Here is a 16,250-nt window from a genome sequence, read left to right as displayed (position 1 = left end):
TATTTTTTTTATATGTACGTAAAGTTAGTAGTGTTACCAGAAATAATATTAATGGTGATGTACCTAAATAAAAATACAAATTTTTGTGAATTTTTGAAAACTAATTTTATTTTTAAAAATTCAAATTTTGGCTTCAATTAACTCTGACGGGGCTGGTGATAAAAATCTTATATTTGCACAAGTTACAGTGTTTTTGTAGATGTTTATGGCAAATAAAAAAAGTTTCTTGTGTATTGTACCAATAAAAAAGTTATAACTTCTCAAAAATCATGAAAAACCTTTTAAAAGCGATACCATTTGACTCACTAAATAGTGCTTCAAGGGGGTTTCTTGTCTTCTTTGCACTTTTTATATTTAGCCCCTATGTTGTTGAAGTTGATTTTCAATATTTATAAAATAGTTTTTTTTTTAAATTACTAATGTAGGTCGTAATTTAATGATATTAAATACAAATACCAATATAACCTAATACAATTTTGATTCAAAAATGCATGTAAAACTTACCCAAACTAAGATTTCAATGAGTAGCCTACATCTTTTTTTCAAGAATTAATTTTTATATTTGTTTATCTATTTTTATTTAGGTTTATTTTTGTAAACACTATCAAAGAAAAAATAGATTGTAGCAAAATTTTATTTATTCTTCAGTGAAACATCCTGTTTTTGCAGTAATAAAAGTTTATTATTTTTCAGATACCTTATTTATTTTAAATTTTAATCCTGATGGCCTTTGATCCGTACTTAATTTTTCTTCAATTTTGATGGAGGTGATACACCCAAAATGCTACAAGCAACATCCAATTGTTCAATATTGTGATGTGGGGCAATGCACTGCTCTTGGTCTCACATTCATACAGTTCTTTGTTCTGCTGAGAAAAAATACTTTTGAAATGGTTAACACAAAGAGACTTTCCAGGAACTAGATTTAAATTTGGAAAAAATGGGTTCTTAAAGATCTTGCTCAAATGTTATTTTTGTCTTAAGTTTTTCTTAATTGTTTTTTATGAGTTCTCAAAAGGTCACAACAGACCTGTCCATACAGGTGACTGAATTTTGAAAAAAAAATTTTTTCATGATATTTATAAACACTAGTAAATTAACAAATTACATCTGAAATAACATGTAAAAAAATAAGTTGTTGGTTCACTAAATTCACAAATTTTAACGAGTTCTTTTGACACTGTTTTAATGACACTCTTCATTCACATAAACTCCTATGGAACTTTGTTTTTCCACTGTTTTATGTGAAATTACTTGAAAATAATGTAAAAATTTAACTGATTTTAAAATTTGCAAATATAATATTATTAAGTAAAACTTATTTGTTTAATAAACACTTCCAAACAAGGATGAAATTTGAGATACTCTGTAAAGATGTGAACAGGTCACCAACTAATGTCAGACTGACCAGTCTGTAAATGCAAAGCTAAATGATGCAACAAGCATACATGAGCATGTTGCAACATGAACCTTTTTTCCTGACAACTGGAAATGACTTCAAGCGCCTGTTATATCATGAAAACTGCAGTTGAATGGTTCAAACAAGTTTATTTCAACTGTAGTAACAAGTATAAAAAGATTAAAGTGCCAAGAAGAAACCCCTTTGCAGCGCTATTTAGTTTGTCAAAATGGTATCGCTTTTAACAGGTTTTTCATGATTTTTGAGCAGTTATAACTTTTTATTGGTACAATGCACAAGAAACTTTTTTTATTTGCCATAAACATCTACAAAAACACTGTAACTTGTGCAAATATGAGATTTTTATCACCAGCCCCATCAGAGTTAATTGAAGCCAAAATTTGAATTTAAAAAAAAAAAATTCAAATTTTGGCTTCAAAAATTCATAAAAATTTAGGTAAGTATATCACCATTAATATTATTTATGGTAAAACTACTAAAATATTTAACTATATATAAAAAAAAATTCAAACTGTGAATGCCACCCCTGCCTCTTGAAAAAAATTAAAAATGTGAAATTTCACAGTTTTTCATATTCAACGTTATAGGCAATTTTCTCAAAGAAAAACAAGAGATAGGTAAATAAACCACTGGACCAATTTTTTACCTTGAGAAAATATGAATAAATTGCTTTTTTTCATCCTTTCACAACCAATAGTTTTTCAGTCACAGTTTTTTCCGTAAACCCTTACAATCACAAGAATAGGTGTGCACAACGTAACAAAAATGGCTACCACAAGTAAACTGCTTAAATAAAAAAACTTAAAAAAAATAGTTTTAAGGTCCTGAGACATGTAGGAATAAGTGGGCAAGTTTCAATTTTTTTTTGAATTGGTCAAGCAACCACCCTTGGGTCACGTCAAATGGATTGACCCTGTTACATTCAGTAACAATAACAGCACTACAAAAAAATCATACATAAATTAAAAAAAGGTCTAAAATACTGAATAAATAACCATAAATAAAAAAAAACATATTGTCAGATAAAAACTTGGAATAACTAACAAATACATTTTATTTACTTGGGATATACAAACTTCCCTGCTCAGAGATAAATTCTACATAAGACAAATAGGACATAGTTTTCAGATTATAAAAAACACACAAAAATCCTTTACAATTGAATCAATTTTGCAATCCACCTCATTGAAAGACCACATTTATACAAAAACATCAATAATATGAAAAGTATAAATACATGCAATTTAAAGGCACAACTAGTTATAAATTGAGCAACTTGAAAAATACAAAAATATAAAAAATAGCATTCTAAATCAACAAACATAATTTGAATTAGGCACCCTTTAAAATACATCAATTCATTCCATGTAGCATTCAATTCATTTGATGCTAAATCATATCTATTCACTGATATCAATGTTACTTAAAAATAGTTATATTATAGCTGCGAAAATGTTATTTCATATTAACAAATTTTTAATTAATCATTATCATATATATATTAAATGATGGAAAAATTAATTTAATCCCTATCTGTACATGATAATACAGATAGCTGATGTTTCCAAAAACAAACCATTAACAATGGTGAACTTTTGAAATTATTAAACATAACATTTTTGGATTTTTTAGGATTACTTCATTATGGTGTTAACACAGCCAAAAGTTTAAATATTTTATTGTTAAATAGATCAAACAAATAATGTTGAACTAAAGAAATTATTCAGGTAAAAGGATTTTAGGAATAGGAGATATTGTCAATACATAAATATTTAAGTTTCAAAGAATTTTGTGATTGAAGCAGCCCTTTTTGAAAGAAATGAATTATTAAAAGGCAGTAATCTATAAAAAAAAGAATCACTCCTCCTTAATCATACAACACCATAAATTGAATTTCTACTTTAAAACAATTTCCTATACCGAAATAAAATTCCTTAAAAATAAGTATATTTCTATTAGAAGGGAATGCATTTCTTAGAATTTAAAAATAAATATAAACCCAACTTATTTGGAAGACTATACTAACTCATTAGTTAAGATATAATTTTATATCCACAATACACAGCTGTAATTGTTCTTAAACTGTTTTTTTTTTTTATTGGAATTTGATTTATACTTCCTTGTATGAAGTAAAGAAAGTACTGTGATCATGATACTTCCTTGTACGAATTTAAAGGAAGTATTGTGACCATGAAAAATGTTGGTTTTCAGATGTCAATGGAAATATCCATTTTGACTAGTTTTGGCATGACATCTGTACGTATGTGTGTATGTATGTGCATATGTACGTCGCATAACTCAAAAACGATAAGCCGTAGGATGTTGAAATTTTGGATTTAGGACTGTTGTAACATCTAGTTGTGCACCTCCCCTTTTAATTGCAATCGACTGGACCAAAAGTGTCCAAAAAAAAGCACAAAATCCAAAACATTTGAATTTTGGACTTTTTCTTAACTGCAGTAATAAGCTCCTATTGAGAGCTTTTCAACAATATAAAGTGGCACTTACTTTCATTAGTTCCAAAGTTATAGCCAAATAAAACTTTAATTTATGAAATATTTGGACAATATACAAGAGGAAATTTATACATTTACACAAGAAGGCATATCGTTTCAAATCCAACTTAATCTCCTTTTTTTATAAAATATACTGATTTATTAATAATTATTAACCTCTAATTGTAAAAAAATTTTACAATAAATAATTTAATAACAATAAAAAAAAAAATGGAACATGTCAAAAGTTATTAATGAAACAAAATTTTATTTACTTTTCATTTAAAAAAAAAAAAAAATATGTATATGTAATTTAATAGGTGTACAAGGAAGTCATGTATGTAGTGTTCACATCAGGTTTTTTTAATGTACTGCAACTGTCTTTGTCTCATGTATTTTACTAACTTCATAATTCAATGTTAAATCAAATGAAACATAATTTCATTAAAAAAATTAATTTTAGCTTGACATTATTTATTTGCATCTGAACAACTGTAATAAATAAGAAAATTTTTACTTAAAAACAACCTGATTTTATATTAAGCAAATTTTTTTATTGAAAATATTTCATGAACTTTTTCTATTTTTTAAATTGTAAAAAATAAACGATAAATTAGTAATAATCTATTAGCTAACATGAAATAATTTTTTGTAGGGAAAATAAAGAAAACTTTTTTATTTATGAATAAATTATATATATATATATATATATATATATATATATTTGCTTTAAATAACATGGTATGGAAAATTGCAAAAAAAAGCAAATAAGAATTAAACTGAAAAATAAAGAAAAATTCCCAAAAAATAAATAAAATAAAAAATGATAAAAATAATGATGATGAAATCTATATTTTCTGGTACTTTTAATAGAAATTTTTCTTTCTTAAGAGCAAGTTATATGTGATGAACACTACCATATAGTATGTAATATGGGATATTATTCCGATAAAAATTAAAAACAAACTTTGTTAATATCTTAAAAAGTATTAATTCTATTCAAAAATGTCTTTTTGAAGTTGACAAATTTTAAATATTTGTGATTTTCACTAAATTATGACGACAGTGAAACACAAAACATAAGCAGCTAACATTTCTTAAAATTATAAAATAAACAATTATTTTTAAATCCTGGTAAATTTTGGTGAATTCTATAAAAGTTCAATCCCCCTCCCCCAACTATGGTATAATATATTAATGAAGTTACTGTTTTAGGGGTAGAATGGTTTTTACCATAAATCCTATCCAATTAAAATTTTAATACTATTCACTTATATTATCTATTATGAAATCTAAATATTTTGGGTGAAACTACATTAAGTTATATTCAGAATTCAGTTGCTACGATTTATAATAACACGCAATTGTTATAATTCAAATTACAGATAATTATATAATCTTAATTTATAATATAAATTACATTTTGGTTATTTTATAACAATTAAACCGAAGCACATAAGAGTGTTCCAAGCGATTCCCACAAACAGCACACTCTCCTCTAAGTAAAATTAAAAAAAAAAAAATCACTAATAAAAACCACGAGTTCAGAAACACTTTGTCTTCAAATCATGACCAGTTAAAAATTTTCTCCTTTTTTAGTCTCAGAGGTAAAACAATATGGTACTATAATCAATATAGGCAACTTAAAGAGTTATTCATGAGGAATGTAACAACAAACTTTCGAGACACATTTACTGGTGAAAATAAAGAAGAAGGTTCATATAAACATACACTGAGAAACGCTTCTTCTGCAAGTGTCAGCTGGGGAAAAATTTCTCCCTGATTTTTATACCTTCAGTAAAATTAGGCCAGACTGTAATTCTTGGGATCCAAATGAAGGGGTAATTTAATGGTTTTATATGAAATCTGAAAAAGTAAGTCCCACAACTATTTTTAGAATCTTTCAAGAAATCTGAATTAAAAGACAAAAGATTGAGGTCAAAAACCCAATACTTTATGTTTGGTATTAAATAACATTGACAAATGGGTAATGAACATTTAAATGTATAAATAAAACTTGTAGAAAATTTGATTCGAGTAAGACTGTTGAATAAGGTCCAGAAACAAAATATAAATGTAAGAATTTTGAAATTTACTGAAAACAAAATATTTTGATGTTTTGTTTTCTTGATAGGGGATTTGAAGATTTTTTTTGCAATTATAACTTAACACTGTTTTATTACAGCATGACACATATCCTAATATCATATTGGTACTAAAGTATTTTTACACAAAAATTTTGAAAAATTTGTCCCAAACATTAGTTTTCATTTAATGGATTTTTTTTAATGTTAAGATTAGGATTAAAATTATGATAATCTTGCAAGATTTTCTTAAGATTCTAAGATAATTTACTTTTAGAATTAAGATAATTTTACTTCTAGAGAGTAATAAATAGTCTTTCTGCAGATTAAACCTTTGGGTTTCATGCAAATGGTTTTCAGATGGATCGTATCTTATGGCTATGCTCTAAGAAGGAAAATACAAATCAGCCAAAAAATGGGGTAAGGGTTTTTTTTATTGACAAACCTCATAATATGTGTATATGCTTATCTAAAAATTTTTTTTAAAATTTTGCCATCAAAATACCCCCTTTCCGAAAGATCGAAAAATGCTACTTTTTTATTTATTGCATATTTTTAAACAAAATTTCGTCCTAGGGATAGTAGTAATGCAAGCACCCCAAAAAAACTTTACTCTGGGGGCAATACTGTGGGTGTACGGGCAGTCAAAGTTTAAATATATCAATTTTTTAAAATTTTTCAACACTTTTTCTGTTTATTTGAACTTTTAATATTATTAAAAAAAATAATAAACTTATAGTAATAATCTTACAACAAAATTTCATCATTATTCAACCCCCATCCCCTGTAAAAAAATCATAGGTAACTTTTTATTGATTGTAAATGTTTTAGTGGATTTTATAGTTTAATTTCTTCCATTTATCACAGTAAACAGTAAAATCAAAAAAATTCTTATAAGGTGATTTTGGAGGTAGGGAGCAGAAAAGAATTATAAAATACTGATTTTTTTGAATTTTTAAATTTTTTGGTTTATTTACATACAATGATAATTTTACGATAAAACTTCATCATAAATTACCCCCCCCCCCCCCCCGCCAACAAAAAAGAAATCTTAGGTTACTTTTAACCTAAGGTTTTATTATTTTTATATTATTTTTTCACTATATAAGAATAAATAACCAATATCAAGAAAGTATTAAAACTTTGTTGTCAGTTTTTTTTTGTATAGGCTTATTTATACTTTAATTAAAAAAGAACCTAAAAAATGAAATGTCACCGCTTCAAAAAACATCAAAACCAAATTAAAATTCTGCACTAAAAAATCAAAAAACAATGTTTTCATATTAAACAAATAATGTTTAAATGAATTTTTTAAACTGGCTCCAAATTACACTTTACAAAGTTCTTTGTTTTTTAATTTAGACTCACTTCATAAGAAAATGTTAACAAATTTAAACAGTGTAGTTTTCTATTTTTTTGTGTGCTTTTAAACATTACTTCCTAAATTAAAAACATCTTTTACATTATTAAATGAAAAATAAATACTTTTTTGACACATTTTTAAAAAATATTTTTTTCATATTCATTAGTGCTTTATAAGTATTGCTTATTTCTCAACTAATATTTATTATTACTTCTTATTTTTTATTTAATTCTTATAAATACATAATATTTCCTCACTGTCTGCTGTGATAATGATTAACAATCAAAATGGCCATTTAGTTTTAGATTTTAAGTGAAATTTTTGTGAACATTTTTTGACGAGTATCTCAGTTTCCAATCTGGTTACCTACAATTAAAATAAAACTAAAAATAACCTTTTTATCTAAAATAAAACAAACTTTTTACATCACCAAAAAGCAGAAAATAACCGGCTTATTTTAAATTCTTTTTCAAATGTTAACTTTTTAAATTCAGTGGTAAATTAGGTATTAGTAGACTTAAAAATCTGCTTTTAGTTCAGCAATGTAATTTAATTTATAGTTAATTTTTTCTGAAGTTTGTTTTATCATTCGTTTTGTCTTAACATTACTTATTGAATTTGTATAACTAAGTTATATAAAGCATGTTTCCAACCTGAAATTCAACGAATTTTCATGTGAAAATTTAAAATAAAATAATAACATATTACTGCAATCACACCTAATTCTTCTTAACAGTCTCATTACACTGTGTGAAGATATTATTTTCTTATTATCAAGGCTTTCTACCTTTGCATTTTTTGTCAATGATTTTTTTTTAAGGTAGAATTTTTGTAGTCATTCATCTACACTTTAGTAAAAACAAACTTAGAAACTGTAAAATATATATTTTTTTTAAAAAAAACACAAAACAACTATCTAAAAAGTAAAAATAATACTTTTATTATAATAAGTTTATTTTTTTACTTTTAAGACCTTTTAAAATCTGTGCCAAATTGAGAATTATTAAGTTGTACTTAACAAGTACTTGTTATATTTTTCAGCTTTTTTTTGCTAAGATAATTAATTCACGACATAAGCTTTAATCCATAAATTTTTAATTTATTTTATTTTTAGTTTAACTAATAAAACATGTGAAAATAAGCAGATACTTAAATAAATATTTGAATGTAATGTATGCATGTCACATGTCATAAGCAAACAGGTTGCTGGTGCCCTGACATGGGTTATTTAATCATTCATGAATTTGGCATAGCCACTCTTAGTATAGTATGCATCCTCTGCCAGGATTGCTAAGGGTGCAACAAGTGAAATGGTTTCCTTTTGCATTCTTTACTTTGCCGATGTCTTGTTGCACATAAATATGAGGTCTGTTCAGAAAATAACCGAACTTTATTTTTTATTCTTTATTATTAATTTGACAGATTATTGATTCTTGTTCCTTTCAAGGTACTCCCCTCCCCTACTCAAACTTTCCCCAGCACTGTTCCACTTCGCGAAGCAGTCCTAGATAGCTTCATTTGAAATGGCCTTTAACGTCCATGACGAATTTGCTTTACTGTCATCAATAGTCTGAAAACGGCATCCTTTCATCACCAATTTTAATTTCAGAAAAAATCGCAAGGAGCTAGGTATAGCAAGTAGGGTGGGTTAGGGAGGACAGTCATCTGATTTTTGCCATGAAAATAACGATTTCACAAAGCTGAGTGTGCAGGCGTATTGTTGTAGTGAAGGAACCATGAGTTATCACACCACAACTCTGGTCTCTTTTTGTACTTTTTCACATAACCTTTGTAAAACACCTTGGTAGTACACAAATTTTTCCCATTTCATGCAAAATTTTACATTGTATCTTAGCCCCTGAAAATCGCAATAACACTTAAAACAGGTTGCACTCAAATAAAAACAGCACAAAAACTAGAAGAGATGTCAATCCAAGGACATGTGAATACAGAGGAGGTTATGTAGAACACAATGCTGCCAATCCCACATATCACTAAATATCTCCGTTGGCAGATAATTAAAAATGTTCAGTTATTTTCTGAACAGAACTCATATACCAAACCCATCAAAATGCAGCATTTTTTCAGATCAACAACAACTTAACAAATGTAAAAGTAAATTAATATGACTATAAAATAATAAAGACCATAAGGCAGAAAACTTAAAATGAAAATAAATAAAACTGTGAGGATTATCTTATGTGAAATTCATGTGAAAACTTTAGTTTTAGGTGTTTGTTTTTGTGACTGAATATAAAACTATTCAGTACTTTTCCATAACCAGGGTGCCACTATCATATTTTTATACTTCTGTACTGCAACAACACAAAAATGTTTGTTATTTATTTTGCTCTTCTTAATTTCATTTAGCAATTTATTTATAACAATACTATTACTCTGCATTTTATTACTTTATATATTTGTTTCGGTCATTTTAATTTATATTAATAAACTAAATATATATCTATCTGTTTCCAGTTTCCAATAGTGATATCAAAGAACAGGTAATGAAAATTATGAGATAACAATTCAGTTTGGTTTTACTAATCACTATGTTCAATAACATACAGACTGTGGTCACAAGTATTTGAATTCTTAAATTTCCTAATTTCACTTGTGACACACTGGTATTTATTCACCAAAGAATAAAATATCATGTTTGCTCTCACATATGCAAAAGTGGGCACGAAATTAAGCTGTATTTAGGGGAGAGAGTATCAGTGAGCATTACAACCATAGAGCTTGCTTCATTAAAGATGGACATGCACGAGGTAATTGGTTTCCGAGGCCAATTAATTGGCACGAGGAGAATTTGTGAATACCTATCCTCAGCTGTTAAGATTCATTTATGGATCAACTATGATTTTCTCATATTTATACTTTACTCTAATATAGTTGTTTCAGCTAAATGAGAAACGAACAAGATAAAATGTTGGCCCAATGCCCATCAATTGAAATGGTGGTGAAGGACTGATTGAAGAAGTATACGAAAGTATGTTTACTAGACACAACAGCAATACAAGTAATAAAGAGGTGTTCTTAGCAGTGGATATTCAGAGGGCAGAACTGTGAATCAAAGCAGGCATAACAGTTAATGCCTCATAACTCCCTCAATATGAGCAAGAATGTTATTAAAAATAGCATTAAAAAAGAATCTACTTACAGTGACTCATGGCATCCGTATTGCTCCATATCTCTAAAAGCTGCTGATTTCCAGCACTTCAAAGTTAATCATAAGTAGAGCTTTGTGGATCCAGACAGTGTAGATATACACAAAATACCATTTGAATGATTGTGGGGAAGAGTGAGATGGCAAAAAAAAAGCACAGATGTACAGCAATGCACCACTATGTACAACAAGGATCACCGACTTACAGTGAAGTCGGAAGGTAATGTCATCGATGAGATTCTAAATGTAATAAAAACCTTCTGGCTGTTACAAGTACAACAGTAAAATAAGTTAATATTAATACATAAGTAAATATTGCAAGTTATTTACATCAACATTACAAAACACAAGAGCATCAATAATATAAAGTATTAAAGGTAGAATTAGAATCAAAGGAGAAATAGCAAAAATTCTTAAAAACATTATGATGAGTACAATCTGTAACAATATTTCTTATTAAAACAAATCCTTTTTACATATTTTCAATTCAAAGTGTTAATTTTAAGCAATAAAATATCATTAAGAGATTTACATCCAGTAGAGATAAACTACTATAACAACTACAGGAATTTCAATTCTAAAAAAAACCAAACTTTTTACACCTTGTTTTTTTAATATAATACTAACATTTCTAATATAAATCTACCATTTTAATTAAATAAAATTTCAAGAAATTTTTTTTCAACAGTCATAGTATTAAAGTATTTTATCACATTAATAAAATACTTTAATACTTTTTTCAAGCATTAAGTATTAGGATCATACACTTTTCTTTCTTTTTCCTGTTTAGCCTCTGGTAATTACCTTTCAGTTAATACTTCAGAGGATGAATGAGGATGATATGTATGAGTGTAAATGAAGTGTAGTCATGTAAAGTCTGTTTGACCATTCCTGAGATGTGTGGTTAATTGAAACCCAGCCACCAAAGAACACCGGTATCCACGATCTAGTATTCAAATTTTTTTTAAAATAACTGACTTTAATACGACTTGAACGCTGGAATTCTCAACTTCCAAATCAACTGATTTTGGAAGACGCGTTCACCACTAGACCAACCCGGCGGGTTTTAGGATCATACACTAACTAATGTCAACAGCATGCAGTTAACTGGCCACAAAGAAAAATTTACTCACAATCTTATATTTAACTTCCACGAACTGACAACAATAAACTTATTGGGTATGGATTAGGCTATCATTAATTTATCCTTAGTTTACATGCTCAATTTTTAAAATAAAGCTGCAATTAAATTAAATGAACCTGTGAAGTTGTAAAAGGATGCTTTTATAGTGAGTGCAATCTGCAACCCACAAAAACCTTTATGTTGCATAAACTTTACTTCAAAACTCACAATGAAACAGATAACTCTGATTAAATTAATTAAATTAGATTCTTTACAGATTAAACACCTACAGTAATAGAGTTATTTATGGATTTGGTTATTTGTGGCAATTAGTTGTTACTGCTAAAAATAATTTAAATTATGTTTATCATATTTTTGGATTAATAAATACAGAGTTAAAATAATTACTAACTATACTATTAGTTATTTGTTTCTTATTTTATTTAAATTTTTAAATATTTCCATACTGCCAGTTATTGTTCCATTACTACACCAGATATATAATGACGGAATCCCCGCCTCCAAATAAGAGGTGGGAAACAACAAAAAGAAACTTTCTTTTTTGTAGCAAATAAGTAATAAAAAATTTGAATTACTTTTCAATTTTTTCTTCATATTCATAACAGCAAAAGTAATAATATAATTTCATATTTCAATGTAAATACATAAGAAATAATGCCTTAGAATAAAAATACAGTAAAAATTCAGTGTGGTCAAAATATTCATTAAAAATAGTAATAAAGCATAAAAGTCTATAAAATCTATAAAATTACAGAATGTTTCATGATTGTGTATTCTGTGGGTATAACAAGATAACACTAAGCGTATAAACTTAATAAATAATTTTACTATATGTTAAACAAAAAAACTGCATTTATTCCACAACACTGAGTAGTTATTAACTGTAATTTTATTACTTTCAGTAAATTGATATAACTTACTTCATAAATAGCAAGGGATAATTATATTAAATTAAATATTTAAATGTCTATACAAAATTGAGCTGCATATTTTTAATATCAATTAACATTCAAAACAGAGTTAATTGCAATTACCACAAATAAAATAATAATATAATAAACTACTTTTTGTAAAATTACTTAGTTTAAATATCATTTTAAAAAGTGCTATAAAAATAATTCTGTTTTTTAGCATATCAATACTGAAGATAAATACAATTACAAAGTAAATTATAAGTAAACATATAGTATAATTGTATTGAGAAATGACTTTATTAACATACCTGCAAGTATTAAGATATACAAAAATTAAACATTATTTAAGGAGTCCAAATAATATTTGTGAAGACAAAAATGGAAATCACATGTTCTGTCTTCAATTACATACATCTTACCCGGGCAAATTATATAAAATCTTTAGCCAATAATAACAAAATGGAAATATGGCCATAACAGTAGGTAGCCTCATGTATTTGGTAAAGCAGTTCAAGAATGATTTTTTTTTTAACATACAATAAAAATTATTCATTTTTAACATATGTAATTTTATATAATAAATTACTAAGTAACATTAAAAGACTGGCAGGGAAGAGATTCGATAAATTTTTTTTTAGAAATCATTCGTTGTTCAAAGTGATTCTCTAGATAATTTTAATTATGACAAGCTGACAACTTAATTTTCCATAAAGTCAATGTAAAACTAATAATATTATATTACAAATGTTGTATAATTGTGTTGCAGTTATTGAATTTTTTTTATAAATATTTGTATTTTAACTTTATTCTGAAATAGGATTCCACTAGAACAACTATTTTAAGGTTCAGAGATCCTACAACCAATTAAAAAATAAAAATTATTATTATTACAAGGCATAATAGATTTATTCCCAATAAATAAACGATTGCAGCACTTTTTTAAGAAATTGTTACACCCACATTTTTTTCTAATAAATGGGATGAATATTTTTTACTCTATATTTCAACTAAAAGCACTAGTATTTTTATAATAATTCAAGGCTATTTGTATTTCACTACTCTATACCAACTCCTTAATGCTACCTTCACAAAATACCTTTTTTAACTTGCCAGAATCTGAATAAATGAATATCAAATTGAAGTCATTACAGTTTGCTCTTGGGTAATTATTCTCGATGATATTTGCAATAAAATTTTACAAATACCAGTTTGTGAATACCTTAATATCTGAACATATTATAGTAATGATCAGCATACTTTTTTCAAAACATACAATGAATATTAAAAAAATAAAAATGGGAAAGAAATTTTAAAATGCAATTACGAGATATAACTGAATTTAAGAATAACACAGTAGCCATTTCACAAAAGAATACAAAAATAACGTAAGTAGTACTTAAACACAAACAGATCATCTCAAAAAAATCAACACAACATTAGAATTATTATATAAATAGAACAGACTGTTTAATGCCAATCAACCAATCAGTTTTTACTTCCTAGTAACCTTTCATTAAAGCACACAAACTCTACAATTATTAGACATCTTTCCTGACTCTAATTATTAAAATAAGTAATGTAAAATTAAATAAATAAAAAGCTAAGATAAATAACCAAGACAATGTTCCAGACAATGTTGAGAAATCAACATTACATTAATAACCTTAAAAATTAATTTGTTCATATAAACTTATTCAAAAAAACGTTATTCTATCAAGTAAATCAACCTACAAATGATGATTACTATAAAAATCCTAAAACCATATTAATAACCTATAAAGTCATGTACACTTCAAGCACATGTTTGAAGAACTTTTTTAGTTCTTCCTACCCCTCCTGGAAAAAAAGTTTAATCACAACACAGTCAATCATAAATTAAAAACAATGCTTATCACAAACTTTACGAGGGCATTCATCGGGTAAGTATACCGTATTAATTTAACTATAAATTAGTGACCGATTAAATTACGTGCTAACTATAAATTGGCCACCACGGGAATAATAGGTTAGCTTTGGAAGTTATTATTTCCTAGCTAATTTGAAACCGTAGAAAAATTACAGGGAAAGAAAAATGTACAATGGATTTTTATTTTCATCGTAGTTCAGTAAAGTTAATAATAAGAAAATTAAAGGAGAACTGAAAACAACACGAGTGACTTGCACCTTTCACACCTCTAGTTATATACAGAACTATTAACAGACTGGGTCCAACCTCATTAACCTAAATAGTTCCACAAGAGAAATAATTCTCACCTCTTCGATTTACTCTCTTTTTCGTGTGTTTCTTGTTGATTGCCATCACTTTGGTCTACTTCGTTTTTGAGATCCATTTGAATAACTACAACAAAATCAATGTAACACCACCAAACCTTCCATTCAACCTATCTTAACAGATGAATGGTTCACAGCGAATCAACTTTTTAAGAGCGCTACCAGTGGATAATTTTGTAACCATTTCAACACTCCCCCACCACTTTGATATTTTAACCAGATATCTCTGAATATCTTAACCAGATCACTCATCTCATGAATATCGTATACCTGAAAAATAATTAGAACGGCAAAAAAAGCACTTTGCTTCAAAAGTGTGGCCAAGTTGACTTTGCAACTGAATTAAGATTTATATATTATTTTAATTAAGAATTTCAAAATGGCGGTTGAACACTAGTATATTAGCACTCAAAACTAGCAATATCTATCAGAAAGGTCCACTATAACATAAAACGTTTCATAGTAAATGTGTAATAATTTTTGAATGAACTTTAGTAGTCTATTAAATTTCCGCACTTTAAGGTTAGGTTCTGGTATATCATTCTATAAGGTACTTGCTTGATGGTTAATTTTTTTGTAAATTCACAAAAAATGACAACAAAATTGATTATTCCAGTGGTATAAATATGCGAATGCCTGTGACATCTTTGTATTTGTAGATTTTGGATGAAAAAGTATGGAGACAAATAAAAAAAAATCAAGATGGTCCTGGTAAAACAGTAAATTGCAGCTCTTTCAGTCTGATAGTTATGCAACCCTTAAAATGACTAAAAGGAGTACTACCCAGTTAATTATCCTGTTAACATTGAAGTAAGGATAAACACAATTACATTAGACAGACTGATTCACGTAGATCACCAAAGTTAAATAACTTTGCAGGCAGTTTTAAATGGCGATTTAAAAAAAATGGTTATTCATTACAAAAACTTCACTTAAAAATATTTTTATGTCTAAAAACTCTGTCTTGAAGAACACCTCAAAACCTCACCTGGAAATCCTAATTTGGCCATTTTCAAATATGCCAATATAATAGTAGCCTATATATATATATATATTTTTTTTTTTGTTTTACATATATATATATATATATATATATATATATATATATATATATATATATATATATATATATATATAAAACATACAAGATAGACTTAGCTAGTAAATAATAATAACTTATAATAATAATCACTCAATTATCATATCTGATTTTATTTAACTCTTATGTTTATGTAGGAATTAGGATAAAAATGTTTATGTGGAACTCTTATGTTTATGTGGGAATTAGGATAAAAATGTATTGCAGTTATTTAGTATCACACTACTTTCTGTTATATTTTGTATCATCAATTCTTATTAAAATTTCCAGCTTAAATTCTTGACCAGGGTC

The 16,250-nt window shown here is 26.9% G+C and overlaps 1 protein-coding gene across 1 annotated transcript in view; it reads right to left on the bottom strand.

The window, feature by feature from the left end:
* The window catches only part of Nmt (N-myristoyl transferase), a 92,558-nt gene extending 77,550 nt beyond the window's left edge, over positions 1-15,008 (bottom strand). The window contains exon 1 of the mRNA XM_075356301.1: positions 14,843-15,008. Within this exon, the coding sequence (XP_075212416.1) occupies positions 14,843-14,919 (77 nt within the window). The 5' untranslated portion in view covers positions 14,920-15,008. The remainder of the gene's footprint in view (positions 1-14,842) is intronic.
* Positions 15,009-16,250: the final 1,242 nt, after the last annotated feature.

This window comes from Lycorma delicatula, chromosome 1, assembly GCF_047948215.1.
Source record: "Lycorma delicatula isolate Av1 chromosome 1, ASM4794821v1, whole genome shotgun sequence".
NCBI lineage: Eukaryota > Metazoa > Arthropoda > Insecta > Hemiptera > Fulgoridae > Lycorma > Lycorma delicatula.
Note: the sequence above shows the minus strand (reverse complement) of the source record. Positions and strands in the feature narration are given on the sequence as shown.